This window comes from Vulpes vulpes, chromosome 13 (assembly GCF_048418805.1).
Source record: "Vulpes vulpes isolate BD-2025 chromosome 13, VulVul3, whole genome shotgun sequence".
Taxonomy (NCBI): Eukaryota; Metazoa; Chordata; class Mammalia; order Carnivora; family Canidae; genus Vulpes; species Vulpes vulpes.
Genome location: NC_132792.1, coordinates 154,834,117 through 154,848,838, shown reverse-complemented (window position 1 = coordinate 154,848,838; position 14,722 = coordinate 154,834,117). Strand labels below are relative to the sequence as shown.

Below are 14,722 nucleotides of genomic sequence, written 5' to 3'. Positions count from 1 at the left end.
TGGCCATCTGGATGTCTCCTTTCGAAAAATATCTAGTCATGCCTTCAGCCCACTTTTTAATTGGATTATTTGGGTTTTTTGGTGTTGAGTTATATAACTTCTTTATATATTTTGGATACTAACCTTATCAGATATGTCATTTGCAAATATCTTCTCCCATTCAGTAGATTGCCTTTTAATTTTATTCATTGTTTCCTTTGCTGTTAGAAGCTTTTTATTTCAATGTAGTCTCATTAGTTTATTTTTGCTTCTGTTTCCCTTGCTCAGGAGACATATCTAGAAAAATGTTTCTATGGCCAATGTCAGAGACCTTACTGCTTGTGCTCTCTGGTAGGAGTTTTATGGTTTCAGGTCTCAGTTTTAGGTATTTAATCCATTTTTAGTTTAATTTGGGGGGATGATGTAATAAAGTGGTCCAGTCTCATTCTTTTGTACGTAGCCATCAGTTTTTTCTAGCACAATTTGTTAAAGAAACTGTCTTTTTCCCATTGTATATTCTTGTCTCCTTTGTCACAAATTTATTGACCATATAAGTGAGGATTTATTTCTGGGAGCTCTATTCTGTTTTATTCATATATGTGTCTATTTTTGTGCCAGTATCATACCGTTTTGATTACTACAACTTTGTAGTATGTTTTGATATCTGGGATTGTGATACCTTCAGTTTAATTCTACTTTCTCAAGATTGCTTTGGCTATTTTAGGTCTTTTTAGTTCCACAGAAATTTTAGAATTATTTTTTCTGATTCTTTTAAAAATGATGTTGGTATTTTTATAGGGATTTCATTAAGTCTGTAGATTGCTTTGGTTAGTATAGACATTTTAACAATGTTCTATCTGTGAGCATGTAATGGCTTTCCTTTTCTTTGTGTCTTCAATTTCTTTCATCAATGTTTTATAGTTTTCAGAGTACAAATCTTTCACCTCTTTGATTAACTTTACTCCTAGATATTTCATTATCTTTTATTATAATTGTAAATGAGATTATTTTCTTAATATCTCCTTCTGCTCCTTCATTCTTTGTGTATAGAAGTATAACTGATTTCTATATGTTGATTTTTATATCCTGCAGCCTTACTGAATTAATTTATCAGTTCTAGTAGTTCTATGGTGGAATCTTCAGGGTTTTCTATATATATAGTATCATGTGACCTGCAAATAGTGAAAGGTTTACCTGTTCCTTACCAATTTGGATGCCTTTTATTTCTTTTTCTTATCTGATTGCTGTGGCAGTGGCTTCCAATAATATGTTGAATAAGAGTGGTGAGACTGGATATACTTGTCTTGTTTCTGATCTTTGGGGAAAAGATCTTAGTTTTTCACCATTGAGGATAATGTTAGCTGTGGGTTTTTCATATATGGCCTTTATTGAGGTATGTGACCTCTAAATTTACTTTGTGGAGAGTTTTTATCATGAATGGACGTTATACTATGTCCATTGCTTTTTTGCCATCTATTGAAATGATCACATGAGTTTTATCCTTTTTCTTGTTGATGTGATGTATCACATTGATTTGCAAATATTGAACCCATACTTGAATCCTGGGAACAAATCCTACTCGATAGCGGTGAATGATTTTTTTATATGTATTGTTGGATAATTCCCATTTTTTTAGTGTTACAAGTACAGTTGCTATGAACTTTTGTATATAAGACTTTGTGGATATAATACTTTAGTTTCTCTTAGATAAAGATGGAATAACCAGCTTGTACGATGTGTGTAAGTTTAATATTTTCTGAAATTGTTCAACTATTTTCCAAAGAACTTGTACCATTTTACATTTCAACAGCAAGTGTATGGGATTTCTTGTTGATCCACGTCATCACTACCACTTAATATCATCAGTCTTTAAAAGTTAGTTATTCCAATGGATATACAGTGGTATCTCACTGTGATTTTAATTGGCCTACTCTTTAAGATGTATTATAAAATAAAAAGATCTTTCATGTGCTTATCCTCTTTCAGGAAGTGTCTGTTCAAGTATTTTGTTCATTTGCTCATATTTTTCCTTCTTATGAAAGGAAAAATGAGTTTTAAAAGTTCTTTTTATATTCTAGATATCAGTTCTTAGTCATGTATATTTTTTTTAATATCTTCTCCTATTCTGTAAATTGCCTTTTTATTTTCTTGTCTTTGGGGAATAAAAGCATTGAATATTAATGAGATCCAATTTAATGATGTCTTTAAATCTATAGACCAATTTGTGGGCAATTGACAACTTCACAGAATTGACTCTTCCTATATGTGAATATGGCTTCTTTCTTCAATTATTAGGTCATTCATTTCTCTGAGGTATGTTTTAGGGGAAGGGCTCATAAAACAATAGCCAATATGTCAAATTCACTCATGGTTTGTTTTTGTATGGTCCATAAGATAAGGTTAAATTTTACATTTTGAAGAGTTGTCAAGAAAATGAGGAACAAAATGGGATAGAGACTGTCTGGAGCTTATAAGCTTAAGCCTTTAATATGTGGCCCTATACAGAAGAAAGGATGTCAGCCCTGTTATAGAGAATTGTGTATAAAGGTCTTAAATAGAACTTAGTAGATAAATTCTCAGGCACTTTATATATTTGATACTGTTGAAAAACATCTTTTCATGATTAAGTTTATTTAAAATGTTACATTCTTGGTACAAGTTAGCTGTTCAATGGATATTCAATGAATAAATGAAGAAAACATTTTCACTTTCTCACATAAACTGGTGAAACAGCCTATCAAAGGATATTGATGTAAGACCAGACAGAGCAGCAAAAGGAAAACATAGGATTTTCTGGAGAATGTAGGTTTCATTTCTTTTGTGGCTTTCTACCTCTGCTCTTTCCTCATTGGGCCTTGCCCCATCAGCTACTTCCTCTGACAAAAACTTCTCACACCTTGGAGAAATGGCAGTTGGTGCTATATAATTGAGGAAATGTAAAAGGCATTCTTTTTAATTTTTTTATTTCATTATTGTTCACTGCTGGTATCTTAGGGTACTCCAGAGAAACAGAACCAGTAAGATAGATATTTTAAGAAATTGGCTTACATGTTTGATTGTGGGGGCTGGTAAATCTGAAATCTGTAGGGCAGGCCTGCAGACTAGAAAGTCAGGTAAGAGTTGATGTTCCACTCTTGAGTCCAAATACTTCAGGGCAGTAGGCTGGAAACTCAGGCAGAATTTCCTTAGGGAAAGCTCAGCCTTTGCCCATAAAGCCATCAGCTGATTGGATGAGATCTAAGATTCTCTCTTTAGCCAAACTTTAAGCAGGCTCCTCTAAGCTCTCTCTCAACCAGACCCTGACTTTTGAGCTTCTGTGTTGGTTTCCTCATTGTTCAATTTTAGCAAGAACCTACTAACTCAGTTTAGCCAGAATCCCTCACCCTTACTATCTAATATCTTGTTTCTCATATTCCATCACACCACAGGTGAGGACTGAACATGATGGCTTGTCTTCATTAAGATTCCTATCAGGTCAGTTGAGCCAAAATCCCCCCTTAACCCTGACATTTCCTCCTAAGAGTTTCCCATCCACTGACACGCCCCTTCCTTTCCCTGGCCTGCTCCTGGGCTGTAAATTCCCACTTTTCCTTGTACTTGAAATTGAGGCCAATCTCTGTCCCCTACCACAAAATCCCATTGAAGTAACCCTCCTGCATAAATTCTGCCTTACTGTTCTTTGACAAGTGTCAGGAATAATTTTTCTTTAACAGGCTCATCCATATTATGGAGGATATTTCGTTTACTTAAAATCTACTGAAATGAATGTTAATTACATCAAAAATACCTGCACAGCAACATCTAGATGGGTGTTTGACCAATTTGACCACATTGACCAATACGATCATCCATCACAGCTCCTATAGTATAATATTATTTCATGTTGCATGTTAACTTTGTGTTCTACAATTTTTTTTGTATTAATAGTTAATCCATAGTTGTTTTTCATCCAAGCCTTATACCTTTTCTTTCTTATCCATAGCTATTTCTCCTGGGTAAGATCTCCATTAACATGTCAAATTAAAGTGATGACAAAAGGCATGCTTCATGCATTATCAATTTCTGTAGAAATACTGACTTTTTTGAGTCAAGTATGGTATTTGCTGGTGTTTTCTGTTTTGTGTGTTTGTGTGTGTGTGTGTGTGTGTGTGTGTGTGTGTAGATTCCATTTATCATACTAAGAACTTATGTTCCTAGTTTGAGATTTTTTCATTTTTTATTATATTTAAAAAGATTTTATTTATTTATTTGACAGAGAGAGAGAAAGCTCACTAGTAGGCAGAGTGGTAGGCAGAGGGAGAAGCAAGCTCCCTGCTGAGCAGAGAGCCCAAAGCAAGCCTGAATCCAGGACCCTGGGATCACTGTCTAATATAATTTTGTGTGTTTAATTTATTAAATGTTTTTCTGCATCTTTTGAGATGATCTATAGTTTTTTTTATTCAGTTAATAAGAATTACATTAGCTCATTACTAAATTTCAACAATTCTTGAAATTGTAGCTCTTTCTCCCTCCTTGTCTCTCCCACTCCCCGCCCCCAAATATATATATATATATATGTATATATATAACACACACATAGAGCAGTGGATTTGATTTTAAGATTTTGTACCTAAGATTTTGAGTGAGTTTGATCTGTAATTTTCATTTCCTGCAATGTCCTTCTCAGGTTTTGATATAATGATCCTGCTGGCCTCATAATATAAGGTAAATATTGCTCCCTTCCTCTTTTTAAATACATTTTTTGGAAGAGTTGTACAAAATTGGTAATATTTCTTCCTTATAGATGGAATTTATTATCTGGAAGACTTTTTATAATTAATTTACTAAAAATAAGACTGCTAAATCTCTGATTCAATTTTGATAATTTATGTTTTCCTAGGAATTTGTCTATTTCATATAAATTTTGAAATTCATTCTTATAAATTGTTTATAGTACCTTCTTGTTATGGTTTTAATGTGACTAGAACCTGTAATGATACCTTTTTTATATCTCATGTTATTTGTTCCTTCTGTTGTTGTTGACTATTCTTGCTGGTAATATATCAATTTAATGCCTATTAAAATAATAAATTTTGGCTTCTAGATATTTTGTCTATTCTATATTATTGGGTTTATTGGAATAACATTGTCTTATTGACTTATAATAATTGTAGAATGTATAACTTCCTCCTTATTTTTTTTTTCTAGGGGAGGGGCAGAGGGAGACAAGCAGACTCCTAGCTGTGCCAGAGCTAGGAAATAAGAGCCTGAGATCATGACCTGAGCCGAAATCAAGAGTCCAAAGCCCAACTGACTAAGCCACCCAGGCACCCCTGTCCTCCTCCTTTGTGATTCAGATATAGATATATAGATATATACACATTTTCCCTAAATGTCTAACATATATATATATATTTTAGCAATTATATATGCATATATATATGCTATATATATATATGTATATATTAGTCATTTATGCTACAGGCCTATCAAATTTTTTTTTCCTGAAAGAACCAACATTTGGCTTTGCTCATCTATAAGTGTGCTTCCTTTTTATTTCATTAATTCCTATCTTATCCTTTTTCTTACTTTTTTATGTTTACTTTTCTAACTTCTAACTTTGAGAACTTAGAGCCTCATTTTCAGTTTTTTTTTTTTTTGAAATATAAGAATTTAAAGATATCAACTACCCTTAATGCATAGCTTTAGCTAGATCTCACAGTTTTGGTATGTTTCATTATTACTATTCAGTTCAAATTATTTGGTAATTTCCATTGTGATTCCTACTTTGAATCATAAGTTATTTGTAATTTATACTAGTTTCCATTGTATGGAAAAATTTAAAGTATCATCATTACTGTTATTATTCATTAATAATCTCATTACACTTCTTTGAAATATGTTGACAATTGCTTTATGACAATGATCTTTTTTTACCAGATCAATTTTTATAAGTGCTTCATTTGTATACCGTAACTATTAAATGCTCTATCTTATGTGTATCATTTACGTCAATTTTACTAAGGCTTTTTAAAAATGGTATGCTTCTTAGTAATTTTTTGATGTAATCAGTTACTATAAGTTACTATATGAATGTTGGTTTGTCTTTCTCATATTAGTTCTGCCAATTTTTAAAGCACAGGTTGATATTTTGTTAGAAGATTGCATCCATCATTTTTTTAAAAAAGACTTTGTTTATTCATGAGAGACACCGAGAGAGAGGCAGAGACACAGGCAGAGGGAGAAGCAGGCTCCCCACAGGGAGCCTGATGTGGGACTGGATCCCAGGTCCCCGGGATCATGACCAGAGCCAAAGGCAGACGCTAAACCACTGAGCCACCCAGGGGCCCCTGCATCCATCATTTTAATCACAGTTGCATTCAGTTATATTCTCCTTACACTTCTAAGATTTGGCGATCCTTCAAACTGATTTACTGTTCATTTAACAGGTTAAAGACCAGCAAATTCCATCAGAACAGCTAAACTGTTTTGCACATATAGACATTCTTAATAATAGAATGTTTTTAGAATTTTTAGGGTAAATTCTAAAGAACTCATCTGAAGGTCACTTTGTTAACAATGACAGTATGTGCATTCCAGAGGATTTACAAAACTATTAAGAAAATAAACTCTTGGGTTTATATTTGCATCTTCTCTTTCCTCAATAGCCAAATCTTGCCAGAAATTTCTCAGCTTTTTAAGTATCCTAATATTCTGATTTTTGCTCTATTGTTTCTCTTTCTTACATTTCACTTTTCTTTTTCCGTTTCTTTGTATATATTCATTTTTTACTTGGTTTTAACCTCTCTTCTGTTTTAATATGAGAATCCATAATTATATAAGTTCTAATAAAATGATAGCTTTCACATCTATTTTCTTAATCTGCTTGGTTATTTTTAGCAATTTCTCACTTATTCATTTTCCTTCAATTCCTCCCTTTATTTTAAAAAACATTTTAAGTATACTTATTTTCTGTTTCCGAGAAATCCAGTGTCTTCAGGCTTTGTGCATCCGAAGGCTGCAGAGAATGTTTCTGTAGTTTTTAGTCTCTTGTTTTTGATTGACTCTCATTTTAGACGGTTGGCTTTTGTGGGAATGAGTCATGCAGGTGACAGGAATCCTTGTCCGGAATTCGTGTGAGCGCTAGGTATTTTCATTAAGGGTTTTAACTACTTTCAAATCAAAGAAAACTTGGGTCAGTCAAGTTTCCTCAAAGTTTCCATCTTCCCGTGGGAGAAACTTTCCACCCCAACTAGTTCTTCCACTGCGAGCCGCGGCCCCTGTAGGCTCCCAGCTGTACCTTGTGCCTGTAGGGGGTGATGGGTGGCCTGGGGTCACCAAGCCTGGTTACCCATTCAGTTTGGCCTCAGGCTCTTATTTTCCTTGCTTCTGCAAAACCGCCTCAACCAGGACCTTGCTACCAAAACTGTGGTCCTCCGCCCAGCGACATCAGCATCACTTGAGACTCTCAGAAATGCCACAGCTTAGGTGCCGGCTTCAGAAAGTTGTTCTCGTTGGGTTTTTTTCTTTCTTTTTGTTTTGCCTGCCTTTCCTGTCCTAACAGCCGTGTACTTGTACCTACAACTGTCCCGATATTTTCTGTGTACATGGAGATGTTAAAAAAAAAAATAGTAATAATTTTAGGAGCAACCGCGTTCGGGGTTTAAAGCCGAAGAGGACCGGGAGGACCTCAAGCTCTTGCTTAGATGCAGCGCGTCCGCCGAGGCCGGCGGGTCCCCGAGCAGCACGGCCGCCAGCGCGGAGGAAACCGGTGCGTGCTGTCGCGCCTCCGCCACTTTCCCCGGCACCCAGCGGGCTCCTCACCCTGCCCCCACCCCACCCCGCACCGCGCCGCAGCCTGGCTTCCCCGCAAAGCCTCGTCCGCGTCAGTCACAGCGGGGCCACCCAACCACCGCGAAAACGCGGAGCAACGGATCCGGGGCGTAGCTGGGGTCCCCTCCCGGGCAGCGCGGAAGGGGGGCGTACGGAGCATGCGCGCAGGCGGGGTGCGCGCACATGCGCAGTGCAGGCGCGGAGGCTGCGCGCGGGTGACGTGTTCGGCCGCTGCGGGGGCGGCGGGGCGCGGGGAGGGGAGGGCGGGTGAGGCGGGGGGCTGAACCCGGAAGTGGGTCGGCGCTGGAGCGAGCGCGCCCGGAGTGGAGCTGAGCGGCCAGGAGCCGGCGGGGGAGCCCTGGGTCCCCGGTAATGGGTCTGCGGGGCGTTTGCCCGGGGAGACCGGGGTGGGGAGGGTGGCGGGCCGGCGTCGGCGGGCGCGGCGTCCGCCTGGGCCGGGCCTGGGCAGGCTCCTCAGCTTCCCTCCGCCGCCCCGCCGGCGACCCTGCGGCTCCTGCCGGGCGCCCCGCCCGCGGCCGTGCGCTGCGGGCCGTTCAGCCGCGGGACGCTCTCCGGCCCCGAGGGGGTGCGCCCTCCCCGCCCGGGCGCCCGGCGTGTCGGCGGGGACACCGGGGGGTCGCGGCCGCCACGGCCTTATTGTGCCAGCCCGGTGCCCCGAAACCCTGAAGGTAGCGCGCCTCAGCCTGCGACCCGCCGTGATCTTGGAGGGAACCCCCCCCCCTTTTTTTTTTTTTTTGCCCTCTTTTTAACCCATCCCGTTCGTGAATCAGGCCCGAAAGGTGTGCTCCGGCGTCCTTTAAAATTATTCTTTTGTTGCCTGTCTTTTATAACCCGGCCCTCCTCGTTCTCCACCCTAAAACCGTAGCCACGGGAGAACGGGAAGGTGTGACTTTATTATAATTTAGTTTTGGTTTAGAAAGGTTTGTACGCGGGTGCCGTGAATGGATCTTTAGGACTGTCTTTGCGATGGTTTTTGTTTTTTTATTATTACTCTTCTTATTTTTACGTGTTTCTTCCTCTTTTGCAGACCATGAAACCGTCGGGCACGCCCCTCCAGAAGCTGTTAACCGAGACAATCTAGTTTTTTGGTTTTTCTGTTGTTGTTGTTGTTGTCCTCTCTTTTTTTTTTTTTTTTTTGTTTTCCTTTTCTTGTTTTAAATACGTCCCTGAAGACACTTATGAAGTTTCTTGTTCTGAAACTGTTGTACTGCAATGAAGAAAAGGAGAAAGGTTACTTCAAATCTTGACGAGAAGATCCACCTGGGCTATCACAAAGATTCTCCAGAAGGCAATGTCGCAGTGGGGTGTGACGAAGTAACCTGTACTCCTTCCCCAGAAAGACCAGCTCCTGAAGCTCTTCACTGCTACCAGGAACTTCCTCCCTCTCCAGATCAGAGAAAACTTTTGAGTTCTTTGCAGTATAACAAGAATCTGCTGAAGTATTTAAACGATGATAGGCAGAAGCACCCGTCCTTCTGTGACTTACTTATCATAGTAGAAGGGAAAGAATTTAGTGCACACAAAGTCGTTGTTGCCGTCGGCAGTAGTTATTTTCATGCGTGTTTGAGCAAAAATCCAAGCACTGATGTTGTCACCCTGGATCACGTAACACACTCCGTTTTTCAGCATCTGCTTGAATTTCTGTACACGTCAGAATTTTTTGTGTACAAATATGAAATACCTCTTGTGTTGGAGGCAGCAAAATTTCTGGACATTATAGATGCAGTGAAGTTGCTAAATAATGAAAATGTTGCCACTTTTCAGACTGAGCTGGCTGAAAAGTCTTCACCGGAAGAAACACTAAGTGAATTAGCTGGAAGACTATCAAATAATCATCAGTGTAAATTCTGTAGTAGACATTTTTGTTACAAAAAGTCTTTAGAGAATCATTTGGCTAAAACCCATAGGTCCCTTTTATTAGGGAAAAAACATGGGTTAAAAATGCTGGAGAGAAGTTTTTCCACAAGGAGATCGAAAAGGAATCGGAAGTGTCCTGTTAAGTTTGATGACACCAGTGATGATGAACAGGAAAGTGGTGATGGGTCAGACCACTTGAATCAAGAAAATTTTGATAAAGAAAAGTCAGACAGGAATGATTCTGAGGACCCTGGAAGTGAATATAATGCTGAAGAAGATGAGCTAGAGGAGGAAATGTCCGATGAATACTCCGACATTGAAGAACAAAGTGAAAAAGATCATAATGATGCAGAAGAGGAACCTGAGCCTGGTGATTCTGTAGGAAATATTCATGAGGGGTTAACTCCTGTAGTCATTCAGAACAGTAACAAAAAAATTTTGCAATGTCCTAAATGTGATAAGACATTTGACCGCATAGGTAAGAAAAGAAAGCTTGTGTTCTGTCTCTAATAACTTTTCCTGATATTTTAAGGTTGATAATTAAAAACGAAGCTTTGAAAGTAACTTTTAGAGGAATATTTAACTAGAGTGGGTATTTGATAGTGCTTATTTTAACTAGGGTGGGTATTTGATAGTGCCTATTTTATCTTGTTTTAAATTTGTTTTGATTCAGGAATTTAACTGTTTTTATTAGCTTTTATTTTCCCTACCTCATGTCCCATTAAAAGGTGACAGATCATTAGTTCAGGTATTTGGTATGAAAAAACTCCAGACTTAATAATTATGAATGTCGTGCTTTGATTTATATGTTGATTTAATTTCCTAGATAAGTTCTAGAAAATTGAATTTAGTATAATTGAATTCAACTTAATGATTTGTATACTATTTCCCCTTTAACATGGCTGTATCTGAGTTGCAAGTCTCTAGTATCTAGCTAGTACTGTTTAGAATTGGAATGTTTTAGTTTAGGCTTATAGTTAAGAGTAAAACTGAACTGGATATAAATTAATTCTGTAGGTTTAAGCAGAAATTAATTCTGCTTTAGGAAATGTCTTGATTAGTAGTATTCTTTATTATAATAACTAGTAACTTTTTCTTTATTAGAAAAGTATATGCAGGAAATGTGATCTATAACCTTAAGTTAAAAAGTATGTAAGTGAACATTTAATTTCAAGAGGTCTAATATTTGCCAGCAAAATAATTTTTGGAGGTGGTTTTACAAGAACTAATGTAAACTTTTAAACTGCAATAGTTAAGCTATTTCTATATAAATCAAAGTTCAGAAATTTTTAAATATACTCTACCACATAATGTTAAAAGGAACATTGAAGTGCAGCTTGACCTTGTAATATTATTTATGCAGTTTGATATATCCCCATGTATTTCCAGTGTTGAGTTACTTACTTACGTTACTGGTTTAGGTAAAAATTGATTTTATAAGGTATTGGTAATCATTTGCTCTTAAAATATTGGACAGTACACACCCTATGGCATAAGTGGTAACCTCTTACTGCTTTTTATTTTAAGCCTTTGAATCTCCAAGTCAGAATATTTTTGACAATCCAATTTAGTAATAACTTACCATTATTTTTACTGTGTTTGAGACTCTGTACAAACATGAATAAAATAATTTCATGAGTAACTCAATTGGAAGATCATAGGAATAAAGGAACTTGCTAAACTCAGGCTTGCTAAACTCAGGCTCTCTTACTCTCCCTCTCTTTCCCCCCCTCCCCCCTCACGTAACTATAAAACAAGTACTGTGAGGGGTATGAGAAGAGAGTATTTTTGGATTGAGATACTAGAGAGCACATTATCTTTTTAGTAGATTCTTCTTTGACTCTATATTCTTAGTACATGCCTCTTCTACTCTCTTAGTTTAACCTGATTTGACTTGAGATGAATAAGCAGGGGTCAGGTCACAAGTGGCATTGTAGGCCCAAACACTTAGATCTCTAAACTATCCTGTTGAATGTGAGGGCTGTGAGATGCTTTAAGAGTAAGAGGAGTTGTATGTTTCTAATTTCAAGTAAAATTGGAAAACTAAATACTGTAATTCATAGTCTCTTATAACGCTGTCAAGTTCGCTCATAAAAAAACTTAGTAATTTTATTTAGTTTGGCATTTCCTCAAATAATTTTATTATAAGACACTTCTTTGGTGCTTCTTTTAATATCCAAAAAAACCCACTGCAGTTCTTTGCACCCAATTTAGGAAAACAATGCTCAAGATTAAGTTCCCGATATACTAAGAGAAAGGTGTTATGCAGCTTTTTTTAACCGAGGGCAGCCCAAATAATTGTGAGAATCAGTAGGTCACATTGTAGACTTACCTGCAGCCTATGTTTCTGAATGTATTGGATACTATACCCTTCTTTTTATCCACCCCTTCTTTTGCTTAAGCCTCACTGGTGCCACTTGCTTTTCCCCAGGACTGAGATGGACTTTTCCCCAGGACTGAGTGGGATGATGCTGATACAATGCTAGTAGTACCTTCTCATGGAGGTTATTATGAAGATGAAATGGGGTAGTCTTGTGAGTCACTCAGAATACTGTATGAAATTTAGATATTGAAGGAATACTAGCTGCTCTTATTTTAATCTAGTATAGCTATTACGTATCTCTACTAGTAATAAGCATGAAATTACATATTCTGTGTTCTCAAGAATGTTAAAGTTTAATGAGTACGTGCAAAAACACAATCATTGCAGTGAAGATAATCATACCAGGAAAAGTAAAAGGAATCAGTAAAGATTTCATAGAGCAGATAGCATTTGAACTGAGAACTAAAGAATAGGAAAGAATTTACATGGCAAAAGGACTAACACGTGCAAAGATGTTGAGGTATATTGGTTCTGGAAATTGCTGAGGGCTGGGTGATTTCAAGATGGGTGAGGAGGTATAATGAAAATGGTAGATGAAGACTGGCACATAAGCAGAGGTCAAATTTTGCATGTTTTTTATGCCATATAGAAGAGTTTAGATTTTATCAGTGAGTGATAGAAACTTGAAAAAAATTTGACAAAGGAAATGAGAGCCTACTGAAGTTTCAGGAAGGTCATGATGGCTTCAGTAGGGAGACTGAAATTGGAAAGGACCAGAGGATATTGTAGCCTTGGACCAGGAAGATGAGTAGCATTGAGGATGGGCTGTGGGAAGGGGATAGATCAACAGTTGCACTGAATATAGACTAAGTGGACTGGGTGATGGATAAAACTGGCTACCTAGATTTTTGGTGGTTTATTTCTCTTTAGACTTTAAGCCTGAAAATTTTGTGTCTTTTGGTTACTAATTTTTGTTAACACCCTAGGTGATTGCAAGTAGCAAGTTTTCAGTAAGCTCCTATTTAAGTGAACTAAATTTAAAGATTGGTGTCTGACGTAACTTTGGACTTGTAAGAGGCCAGTTGGGCTTCTTTATAAGCTTCTAAAACTTTGGTGTTTTGGAGTGGTTTATGAGAATTAATGAATAATCTGTGAGACCTGCTGGAACCATTAGCTCCACAATATGTAGTCGACTAATTGGATTCCATTACTTTGGGTCTTTTATCCTTTCTGATGTATTTAATAGTTGCTTGAAGTGGGACTCCTGATCCAGTTATATTTATCCTTAGGCTACCAGCTGTCTTGCTCTCAGTGTATTCTCATGCAAATAAGATTCCTTTGACCTTTCCCCCTTAAAGGGTAAAGTGGGTGAAAAAAACCTAGTGGGTGAAAGGCAAAAATAGGGAAAAGATGACAGATGGGTGAGAGAAAATTTGGATAATTTATCTTTTTTATTGTGCCTACTGGGAACTAAAATCTTTCCTTGGATTAAATTTATAATCTCTTCTAGAGATAGAAAATACTTTATAGCTTTTTAAGAAATGTGACTCTCTAGACCAACCTGACAGAGATTCCACTTTGTTCTTAATACAGAAGAGTTATAACAGTGACACAATTCTTTAAGGCTAAGTAGTTTAGTTAAGTGTTCTTTAGAGTATGCCATGTGAATAAATTCAAGGAATAATAGAAGATTTAGCAATACTAGATACACAATGAGCTAATTGGGGAATATTTCTTTTTGTAAAACTGACAAAATCTGACAATGGTAATTTTGCATGACTCACGGGGGAATAATAAATTCTTAAGCACAAGGTCAAGTTTTTTTCATGTGAAAATTTCTTTAGCCTGGGACACCATTCATATTGGGATTCATTTTAGAAAAATTCTGTGGTTGAAATTTGTTAGTTTATGCATTTTCTTTTGGTAACCAAGAATGGTTGGACATAGTATATTATTCTCTGAAGGGATACTATTTTTTATTGAAAAGTTTTTTGAAATGAATATTTTATTTATTGTTGAATTCTCTCCCCACCGCATAAGAAGAAACAAATGTAGGTGTTGACTGTTTATAAGTACCTCCCACACTGCTACCAGTTTTTTTAAAAATGAAATTTCTTTAGAGATTAAAATTTTCCCTTATTTGCCCCTAGAGATCTACCTGACTTTTATGGGTTCAGTGTTTCCTTAGGAGTTGTGTCTCTACTGTTGTTCAGAAATTCAAATCCATAGACATAATTGGCCTTGCAATGCCTGTGTGCATAAAATTGAATTAATAACCTAACAAAAAAGTTTTTTCACTTTAGAGATTCTTAATGTCATAATGAATCATTCAAATGCATGTATTTTCATTGGTCTCTCTGGACTCTGCTGGATTTATTTAAATTAACTTTTTTTAATTTTGGATCTTCTGGTTAAATTTATTTTTCTTGGTTAAGCCATAAGTCTATTTGTCTTTAGGAAAATGGAAATTTAATAGTTAAAAGTGCTTTTGATTTTTAATTTAACCGTCATTTTGGTGGTTTTGCTATTCAACTACATGTAACTTAATTTGTATTTGCAAGCAAGAAAGAATTTCTTTAATTAAAGGGAAAATGGTTTTAATGATTAACATCTTTTCAGCAAAGGGATTTTCATAGGAAATACAAAATTTGGTGAAAATTTTTTCTTATACTTTAAGATTTGTTGAGTTGCTATTGTTCACCTGAGTATAAAAATGAGATTTAAACATTA

The 14,722-nt window shown here is 37.0% G+C and overlaps 1 protein-coding gene across 1 annotated transcript in view; it reads left to right on the top strand.

The window, feature by feature from the left end:
- The first annotated feature begins 8,047 nt into the window (after positions 1–8,047).
- ZBTB41 (zinc finger and BTB domain containing 41) overlaps positions 8,048–14,722 on the top strand; it is a 46,011-nt gene continuing 39,336 nt past the window's right edge. Inside the window, exons 1-2 of the mRNA XM_072733411.1 lie at positions 8,048–8,160; positions 8,840–10,147. Of these exons, the coding sequence (XP_072589512.1) occupies positions 9,025–10,147 (1,123 nt within the window). The 5' untranslated portion in view covers positions 8,048–8,160; positions 8,840–9,024. The remainder of the gene's footprint in view (positions 8,161–8,839; positions 10,148–14,722) is intronic.